Source organism: Bufo gargarizans, chromosome 9 (assembly GCF_014858855.1).
Source record: "Bufo gargarizans isolate SCDJY-AF-19 chromosome 9, ASM1485885v1, whole genome shotgun sequence".
In the NCBI taxonomy this organism is placed as follows: Eukaryota; Metazoa; Chordata; class Amphibia; order Anura; family Bufonidae; genus Bufo; species Bufo gargarizans.
The window spans coordinates 361,691-379,216 of NC_058088.1; the positions used below are offsets into that span (position 1 = coordinate 361,691).

The window sequence follows — 17,526 nt, forward strand, 5'->3', positions numbered from 1 at the left end:
CAGTGTCGCTGCAAAAGGTTAACTGATTTCATTTTATATTGCTAGGGTACATTTTGTAATTTTTTTGTATTTATGTGCCTAATAGCATTGTATGGACAATTAGGGATTAACACTAGAGATGAGTGAAGTTTACAAAAAATTGATTTGGCTACTTCGCTGAATTTCACTAAGAAGTACACTTTATGATGAATTACTTCTTCATGAAGCGCATTAGTAGCGATTGTGCGTTCATCGCTGATTTCGGCATCTGAGATGAAAAAATGAGGGCTTTCAGGGGTTATCAAGTTAAAAAAAATACTCATCTTATCCATTTGAGCACGAACAGGCCACTGCAGATATCTTGATTGAAGATCACACTGTCCACTCTGGCACTCAAATGGATGAGGTGATTATGATTTTTTTTCCAGCCATTTCAGTCAAAATATATTCGTTACCATGAAGCAAGAGGAAAATTGGCTTTGCCCTGAAATTCAGATCAAAGTCCACTTTGGATACTTCGATTTGCTCAATATTAATTAATACCTTGGCAAATCCTGTTAGACTATCAGGTGAGGAACTTGCGCCCACCCCTTGAATTCAGTGATTCTAGCTGTGCTACAGTGAAGAATTATATGTGCAATCTCCTGAGAGTTTTGCCCGAGTTTAGAGAAACTTCATCTTTGAGACGTCAAAGAATCACCTGTGTCATCCAAGTGATCCAGAGAGAAGGAAGTTAGAAGGTCTAGAACCCACAGGGCCATGCATTGGAGAAAGTCAGAAAGGTATTATGCACGTTTATGGCACAACCTTACTGCTGTTGGAAGAAGTATTGCTAGTGCACCCTTTAAATTAGTTTGGCCAAACACATTTAGGATCTGCTTCCCTCAGCCAAGAAACTGCGGAAATAGTTAACAAGTACTATATTACCTGTATATGGTTCTGTTGAGAGACTTTAGAGAGACAGAGATAAGGATCACTACAACTTCCATCATTGCTGCTCTTCACATGCTGCTAGTGGGAATAGATTGCACTGTGTTATTTGCCTACTCCTATTCTACAGTTGAGTGAAGAGAGACTTATATACCAATACAAACTACATTGGTTAATGACTCCTCTATACATAGGAAGCTGCATCCACAATCCGGTCTTACACCCTGAAAAACACCTAACATTAGGGGCACCCCAATTACCACACGACAGGAGCCCCAGTACCAAGGTGTGCCCAAAAGAAAGAAAGGGTGTACATTCTAGTCACAGAATGGTCCCAGGGAGAGCCAGAAGGGAGCTTGGCAGTGTGAACTGTGAGTACTATTACCACCCTCAGGGCTGGTTTGCTGCATATACTGTAGAAGGCAGCAGTGGGGACATGTAGGTATGTGGCATTTAACTGCTGTAGCCAATCACTCTTGATCTTATGCCATATACCACTGAGGAAAGTGACTGTCTGAATTGGTCATACGCTGTGTACATGCATGCCACTGCTGCCTTGTATGTAATTAAAAGAAGGAGGACAACAAGAGCGTTGGGGAGAAAAAGGTGCAAATAGGATGTTGGTTTTATTTTCAGGCATTTAGTGGTGTTGGAAGGATTTTAGGAAACTCGGAAAGCCTCTTAAAAGGGGTTGTGAATTCATTTCCAGACCTCTTATACTGATGTGACCTACATTGGTGATCATACTTAACGGATCTCCGTCTCTGGGTCTCAAATCGTTCACTCCCCAGTCTCTGCTGCTTGCTGGTCTCTCCATGTAAACATCCAGTTTGATGTCACTGCAGCCAATCACTGGCCACAGCATTGTTCTCCTCCCCTTGCATCATGTGACCATTTGACATGATTCAAGGGGAGCAGTGGCCAATGGCTTCAACAATGTCAAACAGGTAGTTGACATGGAGGGACCAAAAGCAAGCAGTGGAGGCTGGGATGTGAACAAGCTGGGACCCACCAGTCTGAGTGGTCTAGAAATTAGTACAGAAAATTATCCTTAATATAACTATTATTTAAATTTTCATTGAAGTGCTTTCACTTGTTGTTTTCTCCAAAATATTAAGAGACACCAATGAAGAAGATGGCAAATGACCTTAAGCTCCCAACCTTGCAATATTTGATTCTTGTAAATGTCAAAAGTAGAAATAAATGTAATTCTAATTTCTAAAAAGTTTATAACGAATCAGCGAGGGATGAAGGCCAGCTGGTAATAACGGGGATAATTTGCGAATCCACTCATTAATGGTGTTAAGTCTAATTTTTCAATGTCCACATGTGACCGGAGGCTGAAGTTCTGTAAAATTGTGGTGAGAAACAGGAAGAGCTCCATTTTTGCAAGACCTTCTCCGAGACAGATCCGTTTTCCTGCAGGATAAAGAAATACGTGAGAAAATCAACTAATAGTTGTCTATATTCCTAAAGATTAGAGGATATATGCTTCCACTCTTATATGCAAGGAAACTGCATTAAAAAATTGCTAAGTTTGGTGTATGTCCTGCTCGTGCTTTTCTAAGCTTTGCAATACAGCCCCCATGGTTATACTTTTTAGGTACTTTATTCTGGCTTCGTGTTTATTTGTGGCAGACTTAGGGGGGACTTTATCATGAGGGTAATATTTGAAGTCAGTTTTCCTTGAGTCTGTGTTGGCATACTTTATGCCACGTTTGTCAAATGAGGGAAATTGGCTTCTACCTCACAGTTTTTTTTTTCCTTCCTCTGGATCAACTTGCAGGATAAGAAGCTGAACCGGATGAACAGATGTCTTCTTTCAGCCTTACACACTATGTGACTGCGTATGTTACATGTTGTTTGATAAATTGTCTCATCCTTAAACCTAACACTTTTGTCTAGAAAGGCTACTCCAGTTTTCCTACTCGAGCGAGATTTCTACTTAATGATAAACAATTTCAAAATGGGAGTGGTGTAACAATCAAAAAGTGGCAACATTTTCGGGTAAAGTGAGGGCAAAAAATTGCAATAACCCTAATTTGTGATATTTTGAAGCCAGAATTCTGGAGTAAACGCAATTTGGGTCAGAATGTTAAGTGAACTTTCTTTCTCATACTTCAATAAATATGGATTAAATGGTCTGGAGAAGAAGAATAGGATTTAATATTGGATAGGATTCTTGTCATGGGATTATTTAATCCAATAAAACTAGTTCTGTTTTAGAGATTATCACACAAACTTTCAGTCTCATGAAATGAAATTTGTGGTTTCAAAATACCAAAATGTCCCAAAAAATATGTTATTTAGTTACATTAGATGAGAAATAAACTGTAAAACCTTAAAGAGGTTGTTCATTTCCTTTTTGTGCAATTTCCTTTTTGTTAGAAAGGCCACTTTAAAGGAGTTTTCTGGTATTTAGATATTGATGGTCCATCTTCAGGATAGGTTATCAATATCTGATTTGTGGTGTTTTGATGCCCAGCACACCACCAATCAGCTGTTTGGGGAAGTGACTGCCACCGGAAACTATATAGTGGAAGGAGCTTGAAGCAGAAAGCTCAATCCACTGTGTAAAGGCTGTGCTGGTATATTGCAAGTGATTCAAGTGAATGGGAGCTGAGCTGCAATATGCCGATGTCATTAACCTTCGGGCTCCATCCACTGTATAGTTTTTAGTGGCAGTGACTTCCCTTAACAACTGATTGGTGGAGGTGCCGGCTGTTGGACCAATCTGATATTGATGACCTATCCTGGAGATAGTTCATCAATATCTAAGTATCAAGAAACCCCTAAAATAAGCTTTTCACAGGGAATCCTTTTGGCAGAAACCTCTAGAAATCTAGAAATAATCTGGCATAAGGGGGCATAAAACAATACATGGTACCAATGGCCTGCCAATTTAATAAGAAAACATGCACATAGTAGCAGCTAGTAATGGTGTGTATGAAAGAGAATCTTCCCTTTATTAAGTCAAAAAGCCCTAAAAGAATGATAAAAATGAGTTCTTCAAATGAGACAACCCCAAAATAACCTAGAAAACCTCTAGGTTTTCCAAGACACCATGTACAAATCCATATTACACTAATAGCCAACCGAAAAAAATTCTTAAGTCCATTAACAATACTCCCCTCAGCCATGATTACCAAGGCCTAAAACTGGTTGTTGGGGTTAACACTATAAATTCAAGCACGTACCTGAAGAAAACGGCATAAATCCATCATTCCGAATAAACTTCCCATTATCATCCAAAAAATGTCCTGGATTGAATTGATGTGGGTATTTAAAATGCTTCGGATCTTGTTGAACAGAACTGAGCATTGGGAAGATGGTTGTACCCTAAGAATAACAATCCAGTTAAAGAGTAGCTTTTAGATTCAATTATTCGTGCCCATTTGAAACTATTATACTATTGAGTTGTATTTTTTATGTTATTATTAAAGATGAGCGGTCTTGGAAATTTCGATTTTGCTGCTTTGCCGCATTTTACAAAAAAATTCACTTTGTTACGAACACCCATTTTCTGTAAGTAGCGGGTGCAATGACAGGGAGCTGGGATAGCACCTTTCCCCAGGTACCCTTGTACCCCTCAGATGTCACGTTCATACATGATTGCGGCATCTGAGAGTGATAATACAGTGTAAAATTAACATAAAAAAATGTAAATCCTACATACCGCCTCCATTTGCTTGGGATGGGCCAGCTGCCACCATCTTGTTTGAAGATCTTGAGCGAAATCTCGCACGGCCCGAGATGACGTCATCACGCCAGCAGCAGTGGTGACGTCAAACGTCACCATGCACGGGATTTCGGCCGAGATCTTCAAACAAGATGGCGGCGGCTGGTCCGTTGAGAGCAAATAGAGGAGGTAAGATTAAATCAATTTGCTACTGTAAAGCATGAGGAAATTTGGCTTTGCGACAAATCAAATTTATCCTGAAACTTGGATCGAATTCCACTTTGTTGGATTCATATCTAGTTATTATCCATATCAGAAAAAATTGAGAGTTGGGCAGCACTGCACTTTCTTGCGTATGGATGGAGTGCCAGTTGCTGAGGAGACGATCCTGCTCCAAATGAATAATTAGAAGAAATTCCACGGCACATCCAAGGAGTAAAATAAATGAAGTGACTTTATTCACCAGGCATGCAATGTTTCAATCCCGCCATTGCTTGAGAAAGATCCCAGGAAGCGGATCGAAACGTTGCATGCCTGGTGAATAAAGTCACTTCATTTATTTTACTCCTTGGATGTGCCGTGGAATTTCTTCTACTTATTATCCATATCAGCTAGCCTCTACCACTGAGCATAGAGGACAGCATGGTTTTACCTTTGGAATAAAAAAATCTCTAAACATCAGATCACGCGTCACTTTGTGTGGGAGTCCCAATGGTATCAGGTCAATAAATCGTTGAATTTCATGGATTACAGCATCCATATAGGGCATATGAGATCGATCTTCTATGCTTGGGGCCCTGTTCCTTCCAATGACTTGGTCAATCTCTTGGTGAATGCGTTCTGTAGAGATAGAAGGCAGTTGGGGTATGATCAGGGGCCCAAGCCCCAATGAATATTGCCCAATTCTCTAAGTCAACCAATTGCCTCCCCTTGCAAACACTAACATTGAAGACATTTTTTCACTGTAATTGCTATACAGCTATATAGCAGCACGTATCTTTCACATCCAGTGCCTTCAGGTGGCGTCTCCTCTGATGTAGATCTTCTCTGTCATCATCTTCTCCATTCGGTCCGGACACTTCTTTCAGCCACACCTCTTCTCTGCAGAGTGTGACACACGGACATCTTAGCTTTCTCACTTCTCTCTACCCCAAAATACTATCCTGACGAAAAATTAGTTCCCCCATAAAATTAGTACTCCTCATAGTCCCACCAATAGTAATTCCCTTCTAGAATGCCCTCATTAGTAATACTCTCCCCAACAGTGATAGTGCTCCCCAAGAGTGCCTCCATTAGTAGAAGAGCCCTCCGGTATTAATAATGTCCTTACAGAGCCTCTAGTAGAAATAAGGCCCCTCTATTGTTATCCCAGTGGTAATAAAGCTCTCTACAGACCCCTCAGTAGTAATAAGGCCCCTCCTAATGCTCTTAATAGTAATAATGTGGATCTATAAGTCTCTCCTATAGAGCCCCGAGTAGTAATAAGAACGCTTAATGTCCCCTGGATTTAAAATGTCCCCACAGTTCCCCCAGGATTTATAATGCCCCCTACTGTTATAATGCTCACCCTGAAGTGCCCCAGTTTTTATATCGCCCCCTACTGTTATAATGTTCACACAGTGCCCCCAGTATTTATATTTCCCCCTACTTTTATAATGCTCGCCTTGTAGTGCCCCCAGTATTTATAATGCTGCCTGCAGTGTCCCCTGTAGTTATAGTCCTCCGTTTACTGTCCTCAGAAATTATAATTCCTCAGCCCCTTAACCATACGGTCCCATGTAAATAACATTATTTCCCCCCTCTAATATACAGTCCCATGTAAATACCATCCCTCTCCATCTACAGCCCTATCCAAAATACAGTCCCATGTAAATAACATCTCCCCTCAATATTCAGTCCCATGTAAATAACATCACTCCACCCCACTGTCCTACGTAAATAACCTCAGCCCTAACATACAGTCCCAGTAAAATAACTACAACTCCCAACATTGCTCTGTCTCTCACACTGAGTAATCTACCCCTTTACTTACCTCACTACAGCTTCTTCCTAGGACTTCTCTTCACTGCGGAGCTGTCCTCTCCTGCACTGGTCACATGATAGTGACATCATCGCAGGTCCTTTTCAGCTACTGCATTTAGAACTGATCACATGGACTGTGATGTCATCACAGATTCTTCAGCTTTTGCAAGGCATTAGATTCAATTGTATTGCCGTCCTAACGAGGGCAATACAGTTGGATCTATCTGGCAGGCAGTGCATTCAGGGCCTGGGACAAAACATCAGGGGCCCAGGCCCCGAATGTTTTAACCTAGCAACACCCCTGGGCATTGGTATGATATAATTAATTCATACTTATATTATATGCCAGTTTAATAGAAACCAGAAATTCATAATTCTACAGTCTGAAAGATTATGGGTTGAATACATCTAATGGGCATCTGTCAGCAGATTTATATTTGTGTAACTGGCTGACCTGTTTCATGTGCACTTGGCAGCTAAAGGCAACAGTGTTGAAAGATGTTTTAATATATGCAAATGAGCCTCCAGGAGCAACGGGGTTGTTGTCATTACACCTAGAGGCTCTGTCCTCATAGGGGAAAGGGTGCAGCAGTTGTAGGGATCGCTGAGCCTCTAGGCGTAACTGCAACGTTCTTGTTGCTCCTAGAAGATAATTTGCATATATCAAAACATCATTTTCTCAGAAATGCGAGCACATATGAACGTGGGACCAACACAGATGCCTTCAGCTGCCAAGTGCACATGTAACAGGTCAGCCAGGCTCCTAAGTACAAATTTGCCCAGACAGAGATGCCCTTTAAACTTTTGCACTGGTTATTTGATTTGGCACAATTTTAAAGTTAGATTAGGTGCTGATAAAACATTTTCTAAAGGTGGACTGGGGTTACACATTTTAATTTCTTTCTTTCCATGTTGCTCAAATTCTAACACATGAATAAAGAGAGGTCTATTATTTTTTGGCACTAGGTGAGGAAAATAATGACTGTGAAGGGTTATGCATCCGTTTCTCTACTTTTTGATAATACTATGTAGAGCTTTGTATGTTACATGATTTATTTAGTAGGGAATCTGTCACCAGTGACCTTTTGGTCATAATTCTGGACTTATCTATATCTTCTTAATATGCAAATGAGTCCTTTGGTGAAATGAGGCCATCACCATGGCTCTTGTTGAACACAAGCTCCGATCCTTACTGTAGCCAGCCTCTCCCTGGCTGCTTTGATTGACGACAACATTGACAGCCTGGGAAGAGCTGACCAGAGAAATTAATGGAAATGAGTGGAGCTTGGGTGAAACAAGAGCGAGATGGTGACACCCTCATTGCACAAAAGGCCTAAAATTTGCATGCAAAGGAAAAGTACCATGACTCAGGAATGGAGCATCGGATCAACGAAAGAAAAACAGCATATTAATAGGTTAACCACAGATGTGTGTCTGCCACCAGCGACCTGCCCGCCCAACTGTTGCATAGATTGCCTTAAAGGGCTTCTACCACCAGATTTTGACCTATTTAGCTGCTGACACTAGCACATTGCTAGTGTCAGTCAGTACCTAACCGTGTTCTTTTATCAACTTTGTCTGCTGCCGTTAACCTTAAAAAGTACTTTTATTGATATGCAAATGAGCCTCTAGGTGCTATGTGGGCGTCTTTTCAGCACCTAGAGGCTCCTTCCACTAACCATTTCTGCCGCCCATCGCGTCTCTCCGGCCTGCCCCGCTCCTGTTGATTGATGTGAAACTTCGAAGTATTTTGTACCAATTCCCGTGCCTGCGCCGTGCGCTTCTGTATTCGGCGCAGGCGCAGTGAGTGGATGCCGCGCTCCTGGTGCAGGCTTCCTCACTGTGCCTGCGCCGACTATGTTACAGTGAGGAAGCCGGCACCAGGAGCGCGGCATTCACTCAATGTGCCTGCGCCGAATACAGAAGCGCACGGCGCAGGCGCGGGAATTGGTACAAAATACTTAGAAGTTTCACGTCAATCAAGGAGCGGGGCGGGCCGGAGAGACATAATGGGCGGCAGAAATGGTTAGTGGAAGGAGCTTCTAGGTGCTGAAAAGACGCCCACATAGCACCTAAAGGCTCATTTGCATATCAATAAAAGTACTTTTTAAGGTTAACGGCAGCAGACAAAGTTGATAAAAGAACACGGTTAGGTACTGACTGACACTAGCGATGTGCTAGTGTCATCAGCTAAATAGGTCAAAATCTGGTGGTAGAAGCCCTTTAAAGTACATTCACCTAATTATAACACCTTTTGAAATTAAAAATACCTGACCATTCAACCTGAATTAAATTTATCCAAGATTTTTTAAATTTTTTTATCATTGGTGTAAGGGGAATGATAAATGAGGCCATCAACTGGGGTGCAAATGTCAAGAGACCATACTCAATCATTGTTTAGACACCACGATCTGCTGCTGTCAAAAGATGATTTAGGTGACTGTACAAACGACCATATTACCTCATGCTCGGCCCGAGCAAAAGGCCCTTTAGACAATGTAAATTCTATACAACATGCTGGCCTAATGTAAAGCTTTGTTCAAAAATTGAAGCCTATTAACAGTTCATAAATTATACGAACCTTCAACATCAGGATGCTTGAGAAGAATCATCAGTCCATAACGCAGTGTTGTGCTAACAGTTTCTGTCCCAGCACCAAATAAATCAAATGTGGTATTGACAATGGCTTCAATATGAAACTCAGTCTCAGGTATGTCTTTTTCCTGTTGAAACAGTGTTAGATGCATTAAATCACTTTTCAAAACTACATCTCAGGTTACCTTTATGGGATTTTGTCTCAGTAACGAATAGTGCAGTCTGCAATGCTATTTCATACGGCCAAAGACAGGAGACAAGCCCAAAGTATACCGTCAGGCTAGGTTCTTCCTATTTCTGCTTGCAGCTCTTGGTCAAGGCAAAGTGGCTTGTTGGTCCCTCCCCACCATTGGTGACCAGGATTGCATCCTGCCAGCATTCCCCTAGCTAGGTCCCTGTACAACATATATGGAACCAACCTACCTGTTCCATCTTATTGAGGAAACAGTCAATGAAATCCCGAGGATCACTGGGGTCCAGAGTCTCCTTGTGCACTTTCACACGTTGTTTAATAAATGCCTGAATACCATCAATGGCATTGAACAATTTTTGATGAGGCCCAGGAATCTTTTCCATAAATTTAGGATAGACATTGTACATCTGAAAGGAATGGATGTAGTAAATTTGTAGCATGTAGGCATTTTAGACTTGACATTGCTGTCTTTCTGTACTAGAAACAAACTGTGCCTTACCTGTCCCCAAGCAGAGCTAAATCCTTTAAAAACTTCTTCCAGAAAGCCCAGAAGCTTCAAAAATTCTTTGTCCTCATACTCAAATCGATGTCCAAATACCACTGAACAGATGACATTTGAAACGGCTTTGGCAAAATAAAATGTTGCATCCAATGGCTGGCCTGTCATGGGAGAGGAGGCAAGTACTGTATATCAGGAATTTTCTAGTTAGTGTAGCAGGATGAGTGTGCTTTATGGTGCTATACACAGGAGTTGCAACAGAGAATGGTAATTGACTAGTACAGTTTCCGAGAAGTGAAGTATACCCTCTCCCCAAGAACACAGATAACTGGGGAGGTGCCTACAGAGCTGTACCTATATATTGTAAAATGCTGCCATCTTGCCTTATTTAGGACTCCAACAGTACATAAGAGATGAGATATCACTAATTACCTAATTAACTTTGTATAATAAATGTATCTTTATACGAGTAGAAATGATTGGTATGATTGAGCAACGAATGAGTCGTTTCTTGATGTGGTGAACATTTAAACAATGGCCCTTTAGATACACCAATTATCGTTCACAAAATTGCAATCTCATATTCCATTATTTTTAACCCTTTAAGGACCCATGACGTAGCTGTATGTCACAGGTCCGATCCCTAAACATGGCGCCCTCTCGCACGTGCAGCGGACGCCTTAGGTGCAGGGTTTCTGCTATTATAAATAGCAGAGACCCGCGGCACATGTATGCGATCAGCCATGAGACTGATCACATACATCTTACCCTTTAGATGCCGTGGTCAAATGTGACCACGGCATCTGCGCAGACCAGAACAGGAAGTCACTCACTTCCGGTCCAGTAACAGCGTTCCCCTGATGAGATCGGGGAACCTGTTACCTTGGGCTAATTGACCGAAGCCTCAAGCAGGCTTCAGAGTCAATTAGATGTATATACCAATACAGGTCACTAGGTGGCAGCCTTGTATTGATATAGTGCAAATGAAGTCTTCAATGATGGCTATTTAGCCATCACTAAATACTATGGGCAATCAAATGTGACTTTAAAAAAGTAAAAAATAAAGTTTTTACAAATATAAAAAAACTGTTCAAATCACCCCCCTTTCCCATAAATAAAAATACTTAACCAATAAAAAAAATAGACATCATGGGCATCTCTGTATGCAAAAATGCCCATACTATTAAAATATAACAATATTAATGGCATACTGCAAATGGCGTAGCAGGAAAAAAAATTCTGCCAATTTGCCATTTTTTGTCAATAATTTTTTTATAAAAAGTGATCAAAAAGTTGCACACACTTAAAATTGGTATCACTGAAAAGAACAGATCGTCACGCAAAAAAATGAGCTCTTACACAGCCTCGTACAAATAGCTACAAAAAAGTTATCGGGATCAGTATATGGTTATGAAAAAATGTTTTTTTTCCTGAAAGGTTTCAATTTTTTTTCATTGTTTAAACGCAAGAAAAATTACACAAGTGTAGTATAGTTGGAACCGTACTGGCCAGAATGAAGTTAACAAAGTTAACAGGTCAATTTTACTTCATAGTGTACAGTGTAAAAAAAAAAAAAAAAAAACTTTATCAGAATTTGGAATTGTTTTCCCGCTTCCTATTACATGGTATGCAACTGTAAATGGTGCCATTAGAAAGCAAAACTTGTCTCGCAAAAAATAAGCCCTCATAAAGCTATGTTAATGGAAAAATAATAAAGTTAGGACTATGGGAAGGCGGGGAGTGGAAAACGAAAACATAAAAATGAAAAATCCCAGGGTACTTAAGGGTTAAAGTAGATAGTTTCATTTACTCAAAGCTATTTTTTGCTTGATGTACTATTGTAACGCCCCAGAGGTCCATTACCACTTGCATGCTTCCTGCTACTGTCTCCTCTGGTTAACCTCATGTCATCATTCTATGCATTTATTTCCAGATCCTGTATAACGTTCATATCATTTCCATGAAACTGTTATGTTCAAATGTAATATGCCTGGTACCCCAGCAGGTGGCAGCATAAATGGCAGAGCTACAGGGACACAGAATGGAACGTTTTCCCACTTGCTGCAGGTAGGGAGGAGTTTAGTTTAGAGTCTGTGGCAGTTATTCCCAGATAGGGGAAGAGTCTAGTTTTACCCCCTGCCAAGGGGGGGTGTGCAGCAGGTGCACGTCCCTGTTGGACGTGGCCTTGCCCAGGCCAGCTGGAGCACCTTCAGCTCAGCTGGATGTGGAGGTAGAAGCTTAAGAGCCTCAGGAGCCAGGAGAGAGAGACTCCCTGGTATAGCAGAATTCAGAGTCAGACTACAAGAGAGAAGTTGTAGCACCCAGAAAAAACTAAGCTATACGGCTTTCCTGTCAGCACAGCAGAGCCAGAGAGCAACAGATGAAGTAGAGCGGAGTTTGCGAGTCACAGTTAATGCCAAAGCCTGCTGGAACCAAGACAAAGTTTGAAGACTGTGTATGATTAATGTTTATTCAAGTAAAGCTGCTGTTCAATGATATGCAAGTTCTGGACTCAAGTTATTTCTTCAAATCCCTCAATTGTTCACCACCCTGTTCTTCTGTTTTCGGAGTGCAACGCCTGGGGTCCAGCGTATCCAGGTAGGAGCACCTTGACACGTGCACAAGTACACTTAAACGGACATTTAGGCTACCCTACACCACTCTGGAATTCCTACACCTGTGTATCATCCACAGTATCACTAAAAGGGGCCCTGTACCCTTGTTGCTTCACTGCAGCTGGTTTCATGACAAACATGTACTTTAAGGGACTCCTTGCCATGCATCTGATGACTGCAATATGAGGGCAGTGTTCTGGGCCAATTAACAAAAAAAAAAAGAGATCTTGCTGGCAAACTTAAATTTAAATGTTTAATAAGTGCCACCTACGGAAATTATAACTTGAGTAGCATTCTTAAACACACCTATGGTGTATTCGTCGGTAATTGTGCGTGCAGTGAACAATTCCTGTTTACACGTACATAATCGTTAATGTCCAAAGATGATATTGGCACCACGGCCCTGCGTCAACATATTGTGAAAAAGTGTATGGAAAGGTCATAGAAGGGGTGTGTTTCTCACCCTGGTTCCTCAACTGGGTGAGATAAGTAAAATCCAGAAAAGCTAAAGGGGTTTCAGCAAGGTATATCTTGCTGAGACGGTTTTGTTAACTGCTCAAAGGCTGGATTTTATTTGGAATGAGAAGGTAGGTTTGGTAGTGGGACATTCCCAGTCCACCCCCATTCCAGGGCAGTTTTTTCCCCCTAATCTGAGGGATAATAAAAGCACATCCCAGGCTGTCGGTCTGAGAGTGTAATGCCTGGAAGAAGTCTAGGAAACTGGCTGCCTTGCTGTCTAGAGAAGCCGGAGTCTCTGTTTGTGACCTGCGCTCAATAGGTGAGCTAGAAACTGATTTGTATTTTTAGAGCCCAGACGAGCAGGAGTTTATTTAGTTTCATTTCTGTTTGTGATGCTGCATCTACACCACACCTAGTGAATTAAACTGGAGTTATCTATAAATTGCTAGCTAAAGCATCAGTTTGGACGTTAATCACATTGTCTGCAAACAAATCTGTCACTTCCGCCCTGTTTGAGAGAGCAATCCCTTACAATATGCAGCATCACCATAAAGTGGGTCAGGAGAACCATGGCTCCCATCTGCTCCTCGCCCTTCTACTCCTCGTCAGTCATTCCGTCAGCAATCGATCACCAAAGCGATTGACAAGAGACAACAGTATGTGTGCACTCATCCACAAAAACAGAAGCTGAATGTGCTCCTGGCCAAGTTGCTGGTGCTGAAGTACCTCCCTTTCCAAGTGGTGGACTCTGCACCTTTCAGAGAACTGACGGCTTGTGCTGAGCTGAGGTGGAGAGTCCCAAGCCGTCATTTCTTTGCCAAAAAGGCAGTACCAGCCCTGCACACATATGTAGAACAGAACCTCCACTGTGTCCTCAGCCTCCACTGCAGGGACAATCAAAGTGCCCCTATAGCATACCACTAGTGTTGATCGAGCACCATAGTGCTCTGGTGCCTCGGGGCTCGGGCCGCACACATCGGGATGCTTGGGTGTTCTTCCGAGTAATTGAGTATAATGGAAGTCCATGGGAGAACCTGAGCATTAAATCAGGAACCCCCTGCTCTGAAATGGGGAGGGTGCCTAGTTCATAGAAAAAGGGTCAGAAATTGATGGAAACAACTAAAAAATGGTTCAGGAACAGCATGGGGAGGATGTCTGGATGCATCTTGGACTCCCAGGTCACTTCTGGGAACAATATTGTCCGAGTAGTGTGCCACTTTTACAGACTGACAATAATACGTAAAAAACCCGAAGATAAAATCAATTTTAGAGGAAACATTGTTAGGAAACCTTCTTTGCTTTATATTTACTTGTATATAAAGTGCAAGTGCTGCCATAAATTACACGGAACCTGTATATCACATAAAGGAGGGCCTTATTCACATTGTGGTACAATTGTTCAGGTAGTGGGACTCCTTCACTCAATGCACTTCATGAAAGGGCTGCCAAAAATTACAAGGAATCGGCACTACAATACACCCTTTGTTACACATAAAGGAGGGCAGCATACACAGCCTTGAAAAATTTGGAGCAAGGGCCTGACAATCTAAAACATTATGGGCGAAGGCCTGCTGCCGCTTTGGTGACTCTAGATAACCTGGGGCCGATCACACATTCCCATGACTGCCTCAGCTACTATTATGATGCTGCCACCCGGTTGATGCCACACATCTGATGCAAAGTGCTCCTTCTTTTACCCACCATCTTCAGCTGTCACCTTGCCACTCTGTGGTCTCCTGATGCTGCTGCCACCTCCATACTATGTCACCTTGCCACTCTGTGGTCTCCTGATGCTGCTGCCACCTCCAGACTCTGTCATTGGGCCACTCTATTGTTTCCTCCTGCTGCTTCCACCTCACCACTATGTCATAGGGCCACTCTGTGGACTTCTCATTCTGTTCCCACCCTCCCCACTTCTTGACTGGGCCACTATTTTGTCTTTCGGCCTGGCTGACATCACTATTTATTTGACCCTTCTGATCTGTCAGAAGAAAGGATCAGCTGCATGACATGGTCCCTATTTTGCATCAGAATTGGCATATGATTTGGTAGCCAAAAGGAACAAACAAGTGCGTACAAAACACAGAAGACATAATATTACATTCACATGTCATCTCTGTTTTGAATCCACTCCTTTTTTTTGGGCTTTAGCAATACTTTTAGATTACTGACCAAATGCTGACAGAGTGAAGGAGGATGCTCCACAGACAGGATCCGTTTGTTGGGGGTTATAGTTCTGATGGATCAGAGGAAGGGCAAAAAAATCAGTGACTTCAACACAAATTTACTGCTGACACCCTCTCCACTCTGTCGGTGGCACTCTACTTGTATAAGTGTTTAATAGAACAGGTTCTGTAGACATCTGTGTGGAATCAGCTGACGGAGGTGTAAGAGGAGTGCGCTTCTTCTTGATGCTAACATTAACCTGCAAGGCTGAGTTCACACTTGAGTAATTTGGTCAGTTTTGGCCCCGTAACTGCCCAAATGGTGAAGTTTGCAGTGATTCTAAGACCAATGCCTGTCATATGCATGTCATACTGTATTGTTTCACTACCAAAGCAGACTCCCTATGCGTGTTACTGCAAGGCGCAGTGTTCTACACCACTATAAAGGCTCTCTGCAGCCAGGAAATAGCTGTTTTCAATGCAATTCGACGCAAATAATTCTTTGAGAAATTTGCTCATCTCTAGATAGTTGGTTGTCGTTCTTACGTCACTCATTGCTTTTATACTGCTCGATAATCTTTCAGTTTTGCTTGATTTCACAATAATTTTATTGATAATCACCTGGTACCTTAAGGCTACTTTCATATGTGCAGGATGGCTCTCCAGCAGGCTGTTCCAGCAGACAATGCTGGGAATTGGCCAGACAAAAAAATTACACATGCAGCAGTTTCTGTCCAGCTGAATCCTGGCATATTTTATGGAGAACTGCCAGATTTCCACCGGATCCATATATTATCAATGAGGTCCGGAAGAACTCTGGCAGACTGCTCTCTGTTGAAACAGCCTGCCAGAAAGCTGTGTCGCAGATGTGAAACCAGCACAATGAGATGACTTTGCTCATTCTGTCTCTTTCTACGCCACAAAGCTGACAAGTGAAATATAGAAGATAGCAAGTGTTAGCTGTGCCTGCTGTAGTAGCCAGTGTGAAAAAAACACCCATAGTATAGAACACATATCCCCTTGGTTTGCAGCTAATATATACCTAACTATTGTATTATTAACATCAACAACATCTACCAAGATAAGAAGAAGCCTTTGAGAATAAATAATAATAATAATAATAATAATAATAATAATAATAATGTTTTTTTCTCTTTAGTTCTCACCATTGCTCTTTCCAAATTCTTCCGTAAGGAACTGGGCCTCTTCTTGAATTCTCTGTTCAATGCTTCTTTTACCCATCCCAAAGTTTCTTAAGGTCATCAGAGAGAAGCGGCGTAGCTGTTTCCAGCGCTCTCCATTACTGCTCACTACCCCTAAAAACAATATGTAGAATGACTGGTAAGAATACTCTTGACAATTGGGGAAGCTGTAAGGTAGCAAAAAAATTGGATTTCCCATCATGTATAAACATTTCTACTATACAGAGAATGAATGAAGAGGTGGTCATATACAATCTATGGCCTCTAATTAAACAGTAGAGATCAGCTTGCTTGTAGTTTTCCATAGTTCACATATATTTGAATGGAACTCCATTGAATCTACTTGGATATAGTGGCAATGGAGGTGGCCACCCCAACTTGAATAAGGGCAGCTTGCAATGACACATTTGATATACAGTACAGACCAAAAGTTTGGACACACCTTCTCATTCAAAGAGTTTTCTTTATTTTCATGACTATGAAAATAGTAGATTCACACTGAAGGCATCAAAACTATGAATTAACACATGTGGAATTATATACTTATCAAAGTATGAAACAACTGAAAATATGTCATATTCTAGGTTCTTCAAAGTAGCCACCTTTTGCTTTGATTACTGCTTTGCACACTCTTGGCATTCTCTTCATGAGCTTCAAGAGGTAGTCAGCTGAAATGGTCTTCCAACAGTCTTGAAGGAGTTCCCAGAGATGGTTAGCACTTGTTGGCCCTTTTGCCTTCACTCTGCGGTCCAGCTCACCCCAAACCATCTTGATTGGGTTCAGGTCCGGTGACTGTGGAGGCCAGGTTATCTGGCGCAGCACCCCATCACTCTCCTTCATGGTCAAATAGCCCTTACACAGCCTGGAGGTGTGTTTGGGGTCATTGTCCTGTTGAAAAATAAATGATGGTCCAACTAAACGCAAACCGGATGGAATAGCATGCCGCTGCAAGATGCTGTGGTAGCCATGCTGGTTCAGTATGCCTTCAATTTTGAAAAAATCCCCAACAGTGTCACCAGCAAAGCACCCCCACACCCGCACACCTCCTCCTCTATGCTTCACGGTGGGAACCAGGCATGTAGAGTCCATCCGTTCACCTTTCCACGGTGGTTGCAACCAAAGATCTCAAATTTGGACTCATCAGACCAAAGCACAGATTTCCACTGGTCTAATGTCCATTCCTTGTAT

The 17,526-nt window shown here is 41.9% G+C and overlaps 1 protein-coding gene across 1 annotated transcript in view; it reads right to left on the reverse strand.

Moving 5' to 3' along the window:
• Positions 1 to 2,116: 2,116 nt before the first annotated feature.
• Positions 2,117 to 17,526, reverse strand: part of LOC122945979 (cytochrome P450 2C5-like) — a 36,933-nt gene continuing 21,523 nt past the window's right edge. Inside the window, exons 3-9 of the mRNA XM_044305234.1 lie at positions 16,303 to 16,452; positions 9,898 to 10,058; positions 9,629 to 9,805; positions 9,192 to 9,333; positions 5,241 to 5,428; positions 4,107 to 4,248; positions 2,117 to 2,328 (exon numbers count right to left, since the gene is read on the reverse strand). Coding sequence (XP_044161169.1) covers positions 2,147 to 2,328; positions 4,107 to 4,248; positions 5,241 to 5,428; positions 9,192 to 9,333; positions 9,629 to 9,805; positions 9,898 to 10,058; positions 16,303 to 16,452 — 1,142 coding nt within the window. The 3' untranslated portion in view covers positions 2,117 to 2,146. The remainder of the gene's footprint in view (positions 2,329 to 4,106; positions 4,249 to 5,240; positions 5,429 to 9,191; positions 9,334 to 9,628; positions 9,806 to 9,897; positions 10,059 to 16,302; positions 16,453 to 17,526) is intronic.